General features: G+C 38.1%; 1 protein-coding gene across 1 annotated transcript; it reads left to right on the top strand.

Annotated features, from left to right (window-relative positions):
- Positions 1 to 2,615: 2,615 nt before the first annotated feature.
- Positions 2,616 to 17,914, top strand: LOC308089116 (H-2 class II histocompatibility antigen, E-S beta chain-like; the record flags this gene model as incomplete). Its single annotated transcript, XM_080433686.1, has 7 exons — positions 2,616 to 2,794; positions 4,417 to 4,500; positions 5,670 to 5,927; positions 11,738 to 12,010; positions 15,834 to 16,053; positions 16,246 to 16,313; positions 17,793 to 17,914. Exons 2-7 carry the CDS (start codon positions 4,434 to 4,436, stop codon positions 17,912 to 17,914), a joined length of 1,008 nt encoding a protein of 335 aa, XP_080289812.1. The 5' UTR covers positions 2,616 to 2,794; positions 4,417 to 4,433.
- Between the last annotated feature and the right edge of the window lie 541 nt (positions 17,915 to 18,455).

Below are 18,455 nucleotides of genomic sequence, written 5' to 3'. Positions count from 1 at the left end.
AAAAATAATAGAAAAACTATTTGTCAAAAGATTGGATCAATTCATTGAAAAAAACAACCTTCTTAGCAACCACCAATATGGTTTTAGATCAAACAGGTCCACCTCGATGGCTGTGACGGAAATGGTGGAAGAAATTACAACAGCAATAGAAGACGGAAAATATACTGTAGGGGTGTTTATTTATCTTAAAAAAGCATTTGACACATTAGACCACAGCTTGTTATTAGATAAAATGGAGAGATATGGTGTTAGAGGGATAGCCCACTCATGGTTAAAGAGTTACCTTGCTGATCGTAATCAATATGTTCAGTTAAATAATATAAAATCTGAGTTAGCAAGGGTAACATACGGGGTCCCGCAGGGTTCTGTACTTGGCCCAAAGTTGTTTATTTTATACATAAATGATATCTGTAAAGTGTCTACCCTATTGAAATATGTTATTTTTGCAGATGATACTAATCTGTATTGTTCTGGGGAGAACTTGGAGCAGCTCCTGAATGCGGTAGAGGTAGAGTTGAAAACACTAAAGAAGTGGTTCGATATAAATAAATTATCCCTGAATATAAATAAAACTAAATTTATGATATTTGGCACAAGGAAAATAAATTGTAAACTAAAATTAAAAATTAATGAGGTCGAGATAGAAAGAGTATATGAAAATAAATTCTTGGGTGTAATAATTGATAGCAGATTAAACTGGAAATCTCATATAGATAATGTAAAAATAAAAATGTCTAAAATTATTGCAATATTATATAAAACCAAACATATTTTGAATCAGAAGACACTGTATATACTATATTGTTCTTTAATAGTTCCATATATTACTTATTGTGTGGAAATATGGGGGAACACATATAAAACTAACACAAACCCAATATTTATATTACAGAAGAGAGCTATAAGAATAATAAATAGAACTGATTACTATGAACCAACTAATAAACTTTTTATCAAATTAAATACCCTAAAATTCGAAGATCTAGTTCACTTAAAAACGGTGCTAATAGCATACAAGGCGCACAATAATCAGCTCCCGATCTGCATTCAGGGGCTGTTTGAAGCTAAAGAAACCAGGTATTGGTTAAGGGGAGCAAATATGCTAAAGGTAACGAAGGCCAGAACAAATATAAAAAAACAATGTGTCTCAGCAAAAGCAATTCAAATATGGAATAAATGTGAAAATGATTTAAAAATATGTAGCTCTATTGGCAAATTTAAGAAAATGTATAAAATTAAAATGATAATGAAATATAATAATATAATATGATAGGATAATGATATACGCTGTAATAGTAAATATAGTGATGTGGAATTGTTGATTAAGCAATTATTTGAAGAATAGAAGTATTATCAATGATTGATATGTGATTGATTTTCTGTTTTGTATAGCTTGGAAATATTATATATATATATATTTATGTATATATATATTTTGATTTATATAGCAAAGGAATATTTTCTTTTTCAATGTTTGAGTATAATAAAAAAAAAATGATTTTCTGTTTTAATATATTATTCAATGCAAGAAGGGTAGGCGCTATAAGCTATTAGCTTCAGCCTACGCCTTTTCGGTCAAGCAGTTTTGTTCTGCTTTGTTTTTGTTTGTAATTGTTTTTTTCGTTAATTGTATGAAATGCCATATGGGTGTATGGTTGTATTGACCGAAATAAACTTTAACTAACTAACTAAAGAGGAGCGTCTGTGAGTTCAGTTTACAGAGGTTCCCGGTTTGATTCCTGACTCCTCCTGGCTTCATGTTGAAGTGTCCTTGAGCAAGGCACTGAACCCCTAACTGCTTCTGATGAGCAGGTTGGAGGAAAGCCTGGTATTCATTCTTAAACTGAGCCCTGTGATCCGGTTTAGAAAAAAGGGGAAAAAAAACAATGTTGTTCCGGTGGTTGGTTCCGGTTTGTGTCACATTGTTTTTGTTCCCCACATAATGTGAATCAGTTCGTTTAGTCTCGCTAGTCGCGCTACGAGTTAGAATAAAAGATGAACATACCAAACCATTATTATACCAAAAGAAACGATACGATTATACCAAACTAAACAAGTTTTAAACTAGAGGAATCATTTTGAAGGCGCACAGCGCTGGAGGTTCTGGTCGTGGGTTCCGGCCGCCTGATGACATAAAGTTATTTCCACTCCAGACCGGACCAGAAACCTGAAAACGGTATTTGATCCCAGGCTACCTTTCGCTCCAAGATGTCACAGAATCAGAATCATCTTTATTGTCACATCACAGGTTAAAGGTGTAAAGAAGTGGGTGAAATTATTTTTTGTACAGCTCCATCATTTTAGTTATTTTCAGAAAGAGAAAGAAAAGAAGATGGGGGAGGGGCAAGGAGAGAATAAAAGATGAATTAAACAAAGATATTTACATACAGTATGTACATGAGGTTAGACATAAGGTGCATAAGGTACAGTATGTATATGAGGAGACATAAGGTGAATCAGCAGCAGCTATACTGTTCATGATATGTGCAATAATCCAGACTGTCCTCTTTCCAGAAACAGATGATGTAACATCATATCTTTAATCTGATTGGCTGATTCATCTGAACTAAAGAACGAGACCTCCTTCATTCTCTTTCAGACTCCAGAACTTCTCCTTCAGTAAACATCTGTTTATTCTGATCTGTTTATTCTCATCTGTTTATTCTCATCTGTTTATTCTCATCTGTTTATTCCCATCTATTAAATTCAATTCAGTTTTAATCAGTGATGATAAAGATTACAGCCACCCTCCTCATCCTCTCTTCTGTGCTTCATGTCAAAGCGATCCCACAAAGTAAGTACATTATATTTATGTTATTATATAATATATATATGTATATCTACTGTTATAAACCACACATGAACGATACACAATACAAACAAATGACACCATACACACACACACACACACGCACACACACACACACACACACACACACACACACACACACACACACACACACACACACACACACACACACACACACACACACACACACACACACAGTGTGCACACACACACACACACACACACACACACACACACACACACACACACACACACACTTTGATCACATGACCAGTGTGTTTTTAAAGACATTTGATGGCTTCAGCAGTGAGATGTAATGAGGCTTGGAATGATGCTTATTGAACACGATCAGCATTTTACCAGTGACGCTGAACAAACACGCACGCACGCACGCACGCACGCACGCACGCACGCACGCACGCACGCACGCACGCACGCACACACGCACACACACACACGCGCGATTTTAGCCTCTGTCAGTAGGGGGGGCAAGATTTTGTTGGAGGGGGAGGTGGGGAGGGGGGGGGAGACAAAGCTATGGAACTCTGACTGGTATTATTTTAAACTATGGAATTGGAAATAATAGAACATATTCACATGGCGGCCATTTTTGCATTTTGCATTGAAGAAGCGGGGTGCCATTTCATTAACTTAATAGCAAAATGGCCGCCGTGTGAATATGGTCTTCAGAGACCACACCCCCTTGTCACCCTGCATAATAATACATATGTGCAGAGTAGACCAGTGGAGTGCTCAAGCATTTTATTTTGGTTTTCTCTTCTTAAGTGACCAGATATTTTACTTTCTGATTCAAGTTTTCCCCCTTTCTTTCTTTCTTTCTTTCTTTCTGTCTGTCTGTCTTTTTTTTTTTTTTTTTTGCAGCTCCATTGCTTTAGTTATTTTCACAAATAGAAAGAAAAGAAGACGGGTGGGGGGGGGGGGGGTTAAGGAGAGAATAAAGGATGAATTAAACAAAGATATTTACATAGAGTATGCACATGAGGTTAGACATAAGGTGCATAAGGTACATTATGTACTTGAGAAGACATAAGGTGAATAAGGTACAGTATGTACATGAGGTTAGACATAAGGATCATAAGGTACATCACGTACATGAGGAGACATAAGGTGCATAGGTATAAGGTGCATAAGGTACAGTATGTATATGAGGTTAGACATATGGTGCATAAGGTACAGCATTTATATGAGGAGACATAAGGTGCATACGGTACAGTATGTACATGAGGAGACATAAGGTGCATAGGCAGCAGCTATATACTCTTCATATGTGCAATAATCCAGACTGTCGTCTTCTTGGAAACAGATGATGTAACATCATATCTTTAATCTGATTGGCTGATTCCTCTGAACTAGAGAACGAGTCCTCCTTCATTCTCTTTCAGACTCCAGAACTTCTCTTTCAGTAAACATCTGTTTATTCTGATCTGTTTATTCTCATCTGTTTATTCTCATCTGTTTATTCTCATCTTTTTATTCTCATCTGTTTATTCTGCTCTGTTTATTCTGCTCTGTTTATTCTGATCTGTTTATTCTGATCTGTTTATTCTCATCTGTTTATTGTGTTTATTCTCATCTATTAAATTCAGTTCAGTTTTGATCAGTGATGATGAAGATTACAGCCACCCTCCTCATCCTCTCCTCTGTACTTCATGTCAAAGCGATCCCAGGAAGTAAGTACATTATATTTATGTTATTATATAATATATACATTTATATCTACTGTTATTATATAAAAACAAATATGAACAATGCACAATACAAACAAATGACACACACAAGCGCACACACACACACACACACACACACACACACACACACACACACACACACACACACACACACACACACACACACACACACACACACACACACACACACACACACACACACACACTCCTTTTACTACCTGTATATACAGTATTGGATCTTGAATGTTGGTCCAAATACATAAACATTAAAACAGATATAGGAGCTGTTGTTGTGACATCATTAAATAAATCATTCCGTATGAATTACTTTCATAATAAAAAATAAAAAACATTTGAATCTGTTTCAGTGAATAAAACGTTTGACAGGAAGTTACTTTTAATATCCAACCTTTCACTTCATATAAGAACCAAACATGCAGTGGTGTAAAGTAACTAATTACATTTACTCAAGTACAATTGTGAGGTACTTGTACTTTAGCTTTACTGGAGTATTTCCAATTTCCATTACTTTTACTTCTACTACCTCCCAATGCCCCCCCCTGTATGAATGAATGAACCATTGTAAAGCGCTTTGAGTAAGTTTGAGTACTTAGAAAAGCGCCATATAAATGCAATTCATTATTATTATTATTTCTCCACTACATCTCACAGGAAAATATTGTACTTTTACTCCACTACAATTATTTGAAAACTTTAGTTACCAGTTACTTTGCAGATACTGTATAGGCCTACATTTTAACATTTGTATAACAAAAAACACATTAACCATTTTAGCCCTATTTTATACCTAGGCTATTTGAAAATAGCCGATCTACAAGCTCAAAACGTGTCGCATCGCAACGCGTTGTGAGCTTGTAGATCTGCTACTTCCAAACATTTTAATAATTCTACTTTTGGTACTTTAAATACATTTTTATAGCAATACTTTTGTACTTTTACTCAAGTAAATTTTTAATTCCGGACTTTTACTTATAACAGAGTACTTCTAAATTTTACAGATACTTTTACTTAAGTATTTGAGTACTTTTTCTACCTCTGCAAACATGATTGTTTAACATGATGATTATGTGTTATTGTCACTGTGAAGAAGTTTGTTGTTGAATTTAATTTCATCTTTGTTTTATTCCCAGTGTTCCATGAGGACATTCAACTCACTGGCTGTTCAGACACAGTCAAAGACCCATATAAAGAGCACATGTACGCACTGGATGGTGAAGTGATGATGTACGCAGACTTCAACAAAGGGAAGGCGGTGGAGCCTCAGCCTCCGTTTGTAGATCATATGACCTACGGTGCAGGATCTTATGGAAGAGCTTTGAATCAGCAGGCGCTCTGCAAACTCAACCTGGACACCATTCTCACTGCCTTGAAGAAACCACCAGTGAAAGGTACATGAATACTATGAACACAATAGTTATTAACTAAAACGGTTGAATATATTTAACATTAATGAAAATGTTTAAACATGTATATTAAGAATTTATGGTGAAATATTTTCTAAATAATATGTATTTCTAGTAAACATGAATATGTGCTCAAGGTGCTTTATTTATTTATTTATTTTTACAAATCTATACATTAGTATCTTCTCTGTACAGCCTGAGCTGTAGGTGAGGTGTATAGATGGTACAACTATGTAGATGCAGTGGTGTGTTCTACCGTGTTACACTATATACGTAGTATACCGTGCAGATTTTTTTTTTAAAGTGTATACCATCCAAAAACCGAGGAAGTGTATCCAGTGTTGATTTGGTGAATCTATCTCTGGTGGGACACTATTTTAAAGAGGTCACGCGCACGTGGCTTAACACCTACACTCTAGGTCACACAATGGACAATTGATATGCATCTAGGCTCATTCCTATGTTAATTCACCTGGTGTGACACCCGGCAGTTGGCAGCCTTTGTTGAGGTGTGAACTTAAGGGTTGTTTTAATCGATGCATGTGTGTGTGCGTGCTCCTGCTCAAAAGACTGGTGGGACGGCGTGTTACCGCGGCCCATGACCAATGACCACTGAGAGTATCTGATACACTTTAATTTATTTATTTGGATTTTCAATTAAAAGACATAATTATGAAACATGTGGAAATCCAATATAGAGAACATAGAGAAACAAAACTTAACTGGTAACTCAATCTCATTGTATTTAAGATATTCAATATACATTAAAAACATTTCAATGCCAGATTTCACATCCTGAACCTATTTTAGACTTAATGTAGTGACATATTTGGCCGATGGGGCAGATCAGGGGCGTTGCGTCATGAGGGCAAGTGGGGCAGCTGCCCGGTCAGTAAAGATCCTGCCCCGTCTAGCTGCTCAAACTCCTGGAAGAGATTCACCAGAAATAAAAATTCTGCTCCGATAATGTTACCACAGTGATACATTGGCTGCCCCATTCACACCTTTTACAAAGATAAAAGCTACCGACTCCTGCATATCTATGGTCTAAGTTTGACCTGTTAAGTAACGTAGTCTGTAGGAGGCATAGGCTATGGTCCTGTGATTCATGAATTAAATTACAGAGGTGAGTAACTAAGTACATGTACTCAAGTACAGTATTTAAGTACAATTTTGAGGCATTTGTACTTTACTCGAGTATTTCCAATTTCCAATACTTTTACTTCTACTCCATTATATCTCAGAGGCAAATATTGTAGGCCTACTTTTACTCCACTACAATTATTTGAAAACTTTAGTTACTAGTTACTTTGTAGATTTTGATTATTATTACAAAACATACAGTAACCACTTCAGCCCTATAGGCCATTTGAAAATAGCCGATCTACAAGCTCACAATGGGTCACTAATCACGATTTGATGCATTGTGAGCTTGTAGATCTGCTATTTTCAAAATATTTGTATACATTTCAAAACTTGAAATGGGACATTTTGTATAATGAGCACTTTTACTTTTGGTACTTTAAGTACATTTTGAAGCAAAAACTTTTGTACTTTTACTCAAGTACATTTTGAATTCCGGATTTTAATTAATTGTTTAATGTTACAGAGGGGGGGGGGTTGAAGCTGTGGGCTTGGCCTATGAGCTTGAGGGCGTGGTTTGAAGCTTTGGGCGTCAAAAATAACAGATCTACAAGCTAAGCTTGTAGATCTGCCATCGCTAGGAATGGGCGGGGCCTATCATCTGGGGGGGGGGGGGGGGGGTTTGAGGCTGTGGGTGTGGCCTATCACCTTGGGGGAGGGTGGTTTTAAAATAATAATCCTATTTTAACTGGGTGGGACCCCCCAAAATAATCCTATTTGAACTGGAGACCCCCCAAAATAATCATATTTTTGTGAGCTTGTAGATCTGTTATTTTCACAGCATTTGCCTCTTTCTTATTAACTTGCCAATTTGGCCAATTTGCTATTAAAAAGGTCTTAAAAGTCATTAAATTGTCACTTTATAAATGTGCAGATACCCTGTATCCACTTATACTGTATGTTGGTTTGTTTCCTGTCGAGTGACAAAACAATGTTACCTATTAAGCTAATCATCTGGGGACCCCCCAGAAGTCAATGCACTCATTCAATTATTTGAATTGAATGATGGTTTATTTGATAAAGTATAAAGCAACAGTTTAGTGTTTTCGTTTAGGTTTGTAATACAGGCTTTAATTACAGTATAAACTACAAAATGTGCTCCTCGGAGCACAAGTCTCCGCCAGTCCTCGGCGGAGTCCTCGTAATTGACTGGTTTGTTCAAATGCTTGTCTGTCTTCTTCATCTTCATTGTCTTGAACAGTTTCAGCAGTTGATTGGTGTGTTTGATCTATGTCAGTTTTCTCTAGTGCTACATAATGTATTTGATCAAGGTGGCCAATTGTTACAGTATTAAGACTTCGGCCTTGTTGTGGGATCAATTCAACTCTATAGTCCTCTTTTGTGTTACTGTTGTAGATGAGTATGCTTTCTTAGCTTTTGGCCTTTGCTTGACCAATGTTAGGTGTTCTCAGAGGGACACACACACGCACGGACGGGTGATTTGTACTGGAAGGTACTGTTCCAATCAAGACTGATTGATCCTGTCTTACCTCACTTCAAAATAGTAGGGGGTACTAAGTGAAAAATCGTTACGCGGCGGATAAAAGCATGAAATTTGATACAGATGTCCCTTGGGTCATCCTAAAACATCCTAGAAGGGGTGCCCAAAAAAATCTTAAACAGGAAGTGAGTTATGGACAAAATCCAAAATGGCCACCTAAACTGTTGACCGTTGACTCAAAAGACACCAAAATAATCTCCAAAAAGCATAAAATGTGGCACACATGTCCCTTGGGTCATCCTAAGACATCCTAGAAGGGGTGCCCAAAAAATTCTGAAACAGGAAGTGAGTTATTGACCAAATTGAAAATGGCCGCCTAGTGTTGTCGATTGACTCAAAAGACAACTAAAGAATCTCCAAAAAGTATAAAATGTGTCACACATGTCCCTTGGGTCATCCTAAGACATCCTAGAAGGGGTGCCCAAAAAGGTCTTCAACAGGAAGTGAGTTATTGACTAAATTGAAAATGGCCGCCTACAGTGCTGGCGATTGACTCAAAAAGCCTATAGAATCTCCAAAAAGCATACAATTTGGCACATATGTCCCTTGGGTCATCCTAACACATCCTAGAAGGGGTGCCCAAAATAATCTGAAACAGGAAGTGAGTTATTGACTAAATTGAAAATGGCCGCCTACAGTGTTGAAAGATGATGCAAGATACCTAAAGAATCTCATAAAAGCATGAAATGTGGTACAAATGTCCCTTGGGTGATCTGAACGCATCCTACAAGGGGTGCCCAAAAAGGTTTTAAACAGGAAGTGACCGCCTAAAGCAGTTGACACAAAAGAAAACATAAAGGGACGTCATTAAAGTGTATAATTTGGTACGTACATTGAGTGCTTCTTCCTAGAAGAGGTTATTTATTTGCTTGTTTATTAAACTTTTTAGGAAGGGACCATGTTGAAGAAATTCTAAATGGCTGTTTAAACAGTTGACCATGGCAGTCTGCATATTATGCAGACTCAATACGACAGGTTATGCAGTGCATAACCTGCCGTATTTTGTAGTCTACTTATTTTTGTAGTCTACTTATTTTTTATTGTATTTCTGCATCACTTATTCATTTAACTTTCTGCATAATTTTTTTATTGTATTCTTTGAATTTTCTTTATTTATCTAACTCTCTGCATATTCTTATTTATTTTACTCTGCATCTTATCTTACTCTGCATATTCTTATTTTACTCTCTGCATCTTATTTATTTTGCACTCTACATCTTCTTGCTTGTTTTACACTCTATCTTCTCATGTATTTTCTTCTTGATCATTACTGTTTTTTGTGATTAGTGTTTAGTAACTAGTACATGTATTCATGTGTGCCATTTCGCAATTACCAGCACATTGGCATAATGCTCTGCAAGGTAACCCAGCATCCCGGCATCTACACTTTCTCGAACAGAAGGGCTCAGCTTTGCAGCCACACTTGAGTTCTCTACAAACTTAAGCAGCCTCTGGCAAGAGTGTCCATAAAGGTGTCCACGAATCAGCGACTTTAATCCATCCATATTTGTCAGGAGATGGTAGAGATTGCATAGCTTTCAGGCTTCTGGACCAAATGCCAGATTGGCTGCTCGATTTGAATATTGTAGCAGTGCAGCCCGTGTGGGAGGAGTGTTTTCCATTGAGAGACTATTAAAACTTTTTTTGGCACCCCTTAGGATGCATTCAAATCACCCAAGGGACATTTGTACCAAATTTCATGCTTTTATATGAGATTATTTTTTATGAGTGTCTTTTGCATCGTCTGTCAACACTGTACACGGCCATTTTCAATTTAGTCAATAACTCACTTCCTGTTTCAGATAATTTCAGGCACCCCTTCTAGGATGTCTTAGGATGACCCAAGGGACATGTATGCCAAATTGTATGCTTTTATGAGATTCTTTAGTTGTCTTTTGAGTCAATGGATAACACTGTAGGCGGCCATTTTCAATTTTGTCAATAACTCAGTTCCTGCTTAAGATTTTTTTGGGCACCCCTTCTAGGATGTCTTAGGATGACCAAAAGGACATGTGTGTGCCAAATTGTATGCTTTTATGAGATTCTTTAGTTGTCTTTTGAGTCAATCGACAACACTAGGCGGCCATTTTCAATTTATTCCATAACTCACTTCCTGTTTCAGATTCCTTTGGGCACCCCTTCTAGGATGTCTTAGGATGACCCAAGGGACATATGTGCCAAATTTTATGCTTTTTGGAGATTCTTTTGGTGTCTTTTGAGTCAACGGTCAACAGTTTAGGTGGTCATCTTGAATTTTGTCCATAACTCACTTCCTGTTTGAGATTTTTTTGGGCACCCCTTCTAGGATGTTTTAGGATGACCCAAGGGACATCTGTATCAAATTTCATGCTTTTATCCGCCGCGTAACGATTTGGCCATTTTTTGTGCTTAGTACCCCCTACTAAAAGGCATAAATGGCCTTTTGAAGTGACACACCTATTTATAGGATTTTATTTCATCATGCGTCCCTCTAGCCAATCAAAGGCATTGGTGTCAACATATTGACACGTGTCACGTGGAGCTTGACCAATGTTAGCTTGGCTAGGGGCCATGCTAACACACGGCGGGACGAAGCGAAAACATACTCTCCACCTCCGGCGGAGACAATAATGACCTTTATTTGTTTAATATAACTCAGCTGATTGTTATAATGATTGACCTGGTATCCTATAGTTTCTTTGAGGCTCTACATTGTCCTCTCCACTCTCTACTTATGTGACTATTTACCTTGTTTGCTGACTAGAGTCAGTGGTGGGGAAAGTACTGTAAAATGTACTGTAAAATGTTTTACTTAAGTAAAAGTATCAATGCTGCAATCTAGAAGTACTCTGTTACAAGTAAAAGTCCGGAATTCATAATGTACTTGAGTAGAAGTACAAAAGTATTGGCATCAAAATTTACTTAAAGTACAAAAAGTAAAAGTACTAAAATGTTTGAAAATAGCAGATCTACAAGTCCTAGGTAGATCAAAAGGGTTATCAGACAGACAGACAGACAGACAGACAGACAGACAGACAGACAGACAGACAGACAGACAGACAGACAGACAGACAGACCATTTGGCCGATAGGGGGCAGTTAGCCTAGAGTTGATATTATACAGATGATAATATAACTGAACATTAATGACATTTTTCATTGTCTATTTCCAGATGGATATATGTTCTATGTGGCTTCCCGCTGTGTGTTTAACTCCAGTGAGCTGAAGGACATACAGTACATACAGTCATATCATTTCGATGGTGATGAGTACCGCAGGTGGGACAGTAGAGTAGATCAGTGGGTTGGATACACTGAGTTTGGTGTGAAGAACGCAGAGCGCCTCAATAAAGATCCTGGAGCACTGGCTTATAGGAGATCACTACGAGAGACATTCTGCAAACACAACATTGAGATCGACTACTCTTCTGTTCTGAACAAGAGAGGTGAGCTGATCTCAGAGCAGCACTCAACACTCATCACCTCATAAACTATAACATGAAATCACATGATTCTATTCAGTGATGATTAATGGTGTTAATATTGATCTGATAATGATTATAAAACATTACTTAATCTGCTGAGAAACATTTCAGATCCTCTTAAACACTTAAAGGAGTAGTTCACCAGACAAAAACAAAAAAATCTCCATGAATTCAATGCTTCATGGGGTGTAATTGATAGAAAATAAGTAATTTTTGGGGTGAATTACTCCTTTAAGCCTGATTTATACTCTATCCTAACATGCTGTCACGCAGTGGAAATAGCAGATCTACAAGCTCACAACATGTGGTGTCACCATCGTACACCGAGTATAAATGAAACATATAGATCTATTTCTGAGTGTTTTCACCCTCATATAATGACCTGCCTAAAACAGAGACACCAGGATTAATGTTTTTAAATTAACTTTAAAAAGAACCATGCAGGCTAAAACACACCTCTATACACTTCATTTCACCACCTGATTTTATATTTTAATTATTGTCTTTCCTAGTTTGTTTTGTATGTTTTTAATCACTTTAGTAATATTCTACAGGATTATGTGTATTTATATATTGTTTTGTTTGTTTCTACTCTAGTTCATTTGAACTATTTTCATTAAATGATATTTAATGGTTTATTTTTGTTTATGTAAAGCACTGTGTAACTATGAATTATTCAATATGTTTAAATTATATTATATAACTGCATTCTACTTTGTAGAAAACTGTAGACTATTGTAGAATCTACAGTACTCTATGAAATGTTATTATCTGGTGCCATCTGGTAGCCAAACACTGACACTTACAATTGCAATGTAGGCATTTATCAGACGCTCTTAATCCAGAGTGATTTACAGTAAGTAAGGAAAACACAAGGTAATACATCAAATGCATAGAAATAGTAATCTAGGATCATAGGTAAACCAAGAACCTATCATCAGTCTAAACAGTATAATATCAAACAAAAAAAATATCTGTACATTGAAACTATCCAAACTATAGGATGCCAGGTCTACAATGAACCTGGCATCTGTCTACATAACATGATATCTAAATTACATTTTAACCTTTGCATAAGCCTGCAAGGTCATCAATGCTAGGTCTAGTGCTACACTCTTCAGATTATGCTGGTAGATTGGGAGTGAGTCTGCAGCTCTAACTGCAATGGAGAGTTTGTTCCACCGTTTGGGAGCCAGAAGGGAGAAGAGTTTAAGACTTGTGGAGCGTTGACCAAGGTGTTTTAGAGCCGTTTCACACTCAGGTCCCGGGTGCGCGCTCCAGACCGCTTGGCTAGTGTGAATGTAGCGAATCGACCCGCGAAACGGCTAACCGTTCCGTTCCCGAAACCACCTCCGGAGGCAGTTTCGGATCCGGATCATGCGTTTTCGGGTACGGTACGCTGCAATGTGAAAGCAAGCGTACCATTAGACGGAAGTGGCCCGCTATTTGGAATAGGTGACGGTATATAAACTCGACAAAAACAGCCAACAAAAACACTGCTCTTCTAGCCGGTGCTACTGAATGAATGAAAACGCCCCAGAATGCATTGCGCACTTAAAGGGATACTCCACTTTCAAATAAAATAAACATTAAAAATATATATTTTTAAAAAATGAAAGAAGTTATGGCAAAATCACGGCCCCCTCACACATTAGAGTGTGTTAAGGTGGGCTGGTGCATATTACTCTTAAGGTGGAACATAACAATTGAAATAATAATCAACTTATATTATGGGAGCCTTTCTAACAATTTTACTCATTCAATTCTGAACCGATTCTTAAAATTAAAAATTCTCTATTAGCTGTGAAGGGCCTTCTTTCATGTCTATCAGTCATGAAACATTGGCGGGTCTCCATCGCGCATTTCAGGTGCGCGAGCAGCGCATATAGTATATCTTGTGGGTATCTTGTGGAGTTTCAGCTACTATGCATCCCAGAAATATATAGCTTATAAGGCTTTGTAATTTGAAATTTGTAAGTAAATATGGTAACTCATTTAGATGTAGGCCTACGTAGGTTTATAGTTTCCCAAGGACTATAGCCGTTTCATTCATGATGCATACATGTGCCAGATAATCCCCACACCAAGAGAGTCAAAAAAGAAAAGACGTTGGATTGATGTACTTTATTTAGACATGAGACATGAGAAACAGTACATGGAAGTACAATTCACAATACAAGGTTTCAGTCATTCAGTCGGACTTCACTGTATAGGCTATAGTTGCCTTTTCATAAATGATATATTTTTGTACTTAAGCTGTCGTGAAAGTTTATAATATTTAGAGAAATTTAAAGTTTCAAATACAAAAGTATTAGTAGTTGTGAAGGTTAGCAAATTGGACATTTAGACTGAATGTTTCCTGTATCCTCATCTTGCGCTAATGCACACAAGTGTTTCACCAGGTTTTATTTGTGTTGTTTCTCATAAGCGTACATCCGTTGTCCGTCAACAACACAGAAGTCTGTGGCTTGACTTCTGTGCGCTCACTGTGTTGAGCGCTCAGTGCGTTCTCCCCGCTTCGGGGCGAGGCTCCCCAAAGACCGTGCACTTACATAGATCGCCTCCCCTCCCCAGCATAGCTCTCCAGCCTATATTTCTGCGCGACGACCACAAACATTGTCGCATAGTTGATGACGTCTGTGTCCACAGAAGAAACACTATGTGCATGCCGCCACCTATAGGATCGGGGGTATACATGCAAGTGTTCTCTGATGCGATTGGATCTTGGGCAGTGTGAATGCTGGCCAGCCAAGCGTACTGGGGAACGCTTCGATTCAAACGGATCCAGTGAGAAACCGCCCTTAGAGAAGGGGGAAGAGTCTAGGATGCATGGAGCGTTGTCCAGGGTGTTTTAGAGAAGGGGGAAGAGTCTAGGATGCATGGAGCGTTGTCCATGGTGTTTTATAGAAGGGAGAAGAGTCTAGGATGCATGGAGCGTTGTCCTGGGTGTTTTAGAGAAGGGAGAAGAGTCTAGGACGTGTGGTGCGTTGTCCAGGGTGTTATAGAGAAGATTCAAAGTGAACAGGAGGGGTTGTAGGGTTGGATCAGGCTTGAAGATATGGGGGTGTCATACTTTTGGTTGCTTTGTAGGCCAAGATCAGTGTTTTGTCGCCTCACAGCTAGAAGGTCCTAGGTTCGATTCCCACCGGGGACACTGTGGGCGTGTCTCGTCCTCCGCGTCACCAGCGCCCATATCCTAGGTGGGGTTGGCAAAAGGGCCTATTCTCTGTGGAGTTTGCATGTTCTCCCCGTGTCTCCTAGGGTAGTTAATACCCTCACAAAGACATGTAGTAATCCTGGTCACTATACTGCCTCCCCCTGGTCAGCCGGGGCGCCTGATGGAGGGGAAGGGAACTGGTTGGAATAACGTGTTCCTTCCACGCACTACGTCCAACCAGGGAAACTCCCCCCTGTCAGGTGACAAGAAGGTCAGTTGGCTCTCATGCATTGAACAAGGCATGAGCTCGGCCCTGGGCTCCCTAGGCAAGTGAGGGAATAAAAAATCGAGCGATAAAAATGATATATATAAAAATAAAATAAAAGATCAGTGTTTTGTGCTCTGTGAGGGCAGCAAGTGGGAGCCAATGGAGGGAGAGGAGAACGGGGGAGAGCCGGGAAACGTTAACATTTTGGCTGGTTGAAGACCTAGTGTGTTGCGGCTTTCTGGATCATTTGGATCGCATTTGGATGATATACAATTATTAATGATAATGACATGTTCCTATGACTGGTATATAATAATAAATATAATAATAATAATAATCATCATCATCATCTTTTTTAGGAGTGGAGCCCAAAGTGAGACTGAAGTCAGAGACTCCCCCTCGTCGTGGTGAACACACTCACATGCTGAGGTGCAGCAGCTACGACTTCTATCCTAAAGTGATCCTGGTGACCTGGTGGATAGGTCAAGAACCTTTCACCTCTGGTCTCTCCTCTACTGATGAGCTGTCTGATGGAGACTGGTACTACCAGTACCACTCCTACCTGGAGTACACACCCAGGTACACACCTAACAGACACCTATACACAGAAATACACAACTAATAGACACCTCTACTGGTACTACCTGTGTGTGTGTGTGTGTGTGTGTGTGTGTGTGTGTGTGTGTGTGTGTGTGTGTGTGTGTGTGTGTGTGTGTGTGTGTGTGTGTGTGTGTGTGTGTGTGTGTGTGTGTGTGTGTGTGTGTATTACAGATCAGGAGAGAAGATCACATGCATGGTGGAACATCCCAGCCTGACCGCGCCTATCAAGATGGACTGGGGTCAGTTACTGTAATCTAGTGTAATCTACTGTCAAAATAGCAGATATAAAAGCTCATAGTGCAGCACCGAGCAAAACACCCCATGAAGCCTTGAATTCATGGAGATTATTTAGTTGTTGTCTCATTCCTGAGACAATAATTTGATTACCGGTGGAAAGATGCTAATGTGTCCGGTAGGAGACCGCACTATGAGCTTGTAGATCTGCTATTTTTGAAATGTCGTGAACATTTGTGCAAATCTTTTAATATATATGTTTGTCATGTACTGTAAAATGTCTCTCAACATATGTCTTAATTTTTCTGAAAAAATATATCAGTGGGGCTCAAACATTTTCTTGTCAAGGACCCCCAAATTGAATTTTTTGGGCCACTGATCCCCATCAAAATATGCTGTTCCAGAAAAAAAAAAATTACTTAAAAATTACATTCAAACATTCGAACAAATGTTCAAGACTTTTCAAAAATAGCAGATCTACAAGCTCATAGCGCGGCACTCGGTGTCGCGCTATGAGCTTATTGATTTGATAAAAGCAGATTAAAGACCAGATTGATTTGATAAAAACAGATAAAAGACCAGATTGATTTGATAAAAACACATAAAAGACCAGATTGATTTGATAAAAGCAGATCAAAGACCAGATTGATTTGATAAAAACAGATGAAAGACAGATAAAAGACCAGATTGATTTGATAAAAACAGATAAAAGACCAGATTGATTTGATCAAAGCAGATCAAAGACCAGATTGATTTGATAAAAACAGATCAAAGACCAGATTGATTTGATAAAAACACATAAAATACCAGATTGATTTGATAAAAACACATCAAAGACCAGATTGATTTGATAAAAACAGATCAAAGACCAGATTGATTTGATAAAAACAGATCAAAGACCAGATTGATTTGATAAAAACAGATCAAAGACCAGATTGATTTGATAAAAACACATCAAAGACCAGATTGATTTGATAAAAACAGATCAAAGAGTCATCATGGTTTTATCAATGTGAAAACAAGACAGTTTTCTAAGACAGAACAAGCGCTGATGTTCTTTTTTACAAACTGCCTCACAGTTCTGAGTCTATGACTCTGTCCCAAGATACTTTCTGCACATTCCACAGCCTGGTTTATAATCATCATAGTAAAAGGTTGATTCATGTCTTCTAAAATCTATCATCATATCCTTTGTTTTGGATGTTTTTAGCTCTAAGAAGGACATGTCACATCAGGTGACAAACTCCTCAAGGACTGGACCAATAGGGTTGGACGCATTATTACTGAACAGACTCACAATGACTGTGTCGTCTGTTTATTGTTTATTGTGTTTGCTTGTTGTAGCTTATTGTCAGATGACTCCAAGTCAGAGTCTGTGAAGAACAAGGTGTTTAAATCTACTGTAATACTATGATATAATATGATATGATATGATATGATATGATATGATATGATATGATGTGATACTATATTTGTATTGTCAGATGACTCCATGCCAGAGTCAGTGAAGAACAAGGTGGCCATGGGAGCATCAGGTCTGGTTCTGGGTCTGGTCTTGTTCCTGTCTGGATTCATCTACTTCCAGTGGAAGAAACGAGGTGATTAACATGTTTAATTAACATGTTTAATTAACATGTTTCATTAATTATACTACTACCAGTGTAATGACTGAAATGACGTCAGATCAACAGAGGATCACATGACTTCACCCAAGACATGTGGAACCCTCACAAAATGCAAACAAACAAACAAACATGTAAAGCCACAACCTAAACTGGTTTATATTGGTTTAGAACCTTAACCGGTTTAGATGACCTAGTTAGAGGTCAAAGTGTGTTCTATGTTGTCACATTTAGCGTGTGTGTTCACATTAGTTCTGATGACTGAATGTTATTGTGTTATTGTGTGTACATTTATGCATTTTATGGAGAAATACACACCAAACAGTACATAGAATTCAGTTGTTTGTGTGTTTTAACTGTCTCTCTTCTTCTTCTATCAGGTCGTATTCTGGTGCCGACAACCAATGACAATCTTTAGACTCTTCCCACACACCCAGGTTCACTTCCTCTTTCTTTTTACTGAACTTTTTTTCTTTTTGTTTATGTATAAAAGTGTATAAAACTAGAACACACACACATAACAAC

The sequence above is a fragment of the Gymnoscopelus braueri genome (assembly GCF_963280865.1).
Source record: "Gymnoscopelus braueri genome assembly, chromosome: 7".
Classification (NCBI taxonomy): Eukaryota; Metazoa; Chordata; class Actinopteri; order Myctophiformes; family Myctophidae; genus Gymnoscopelus; species Gymnoscopelus braueri.
This window is presented reverse-complemented; position numbering and strand designations above follow the sequence as displayed.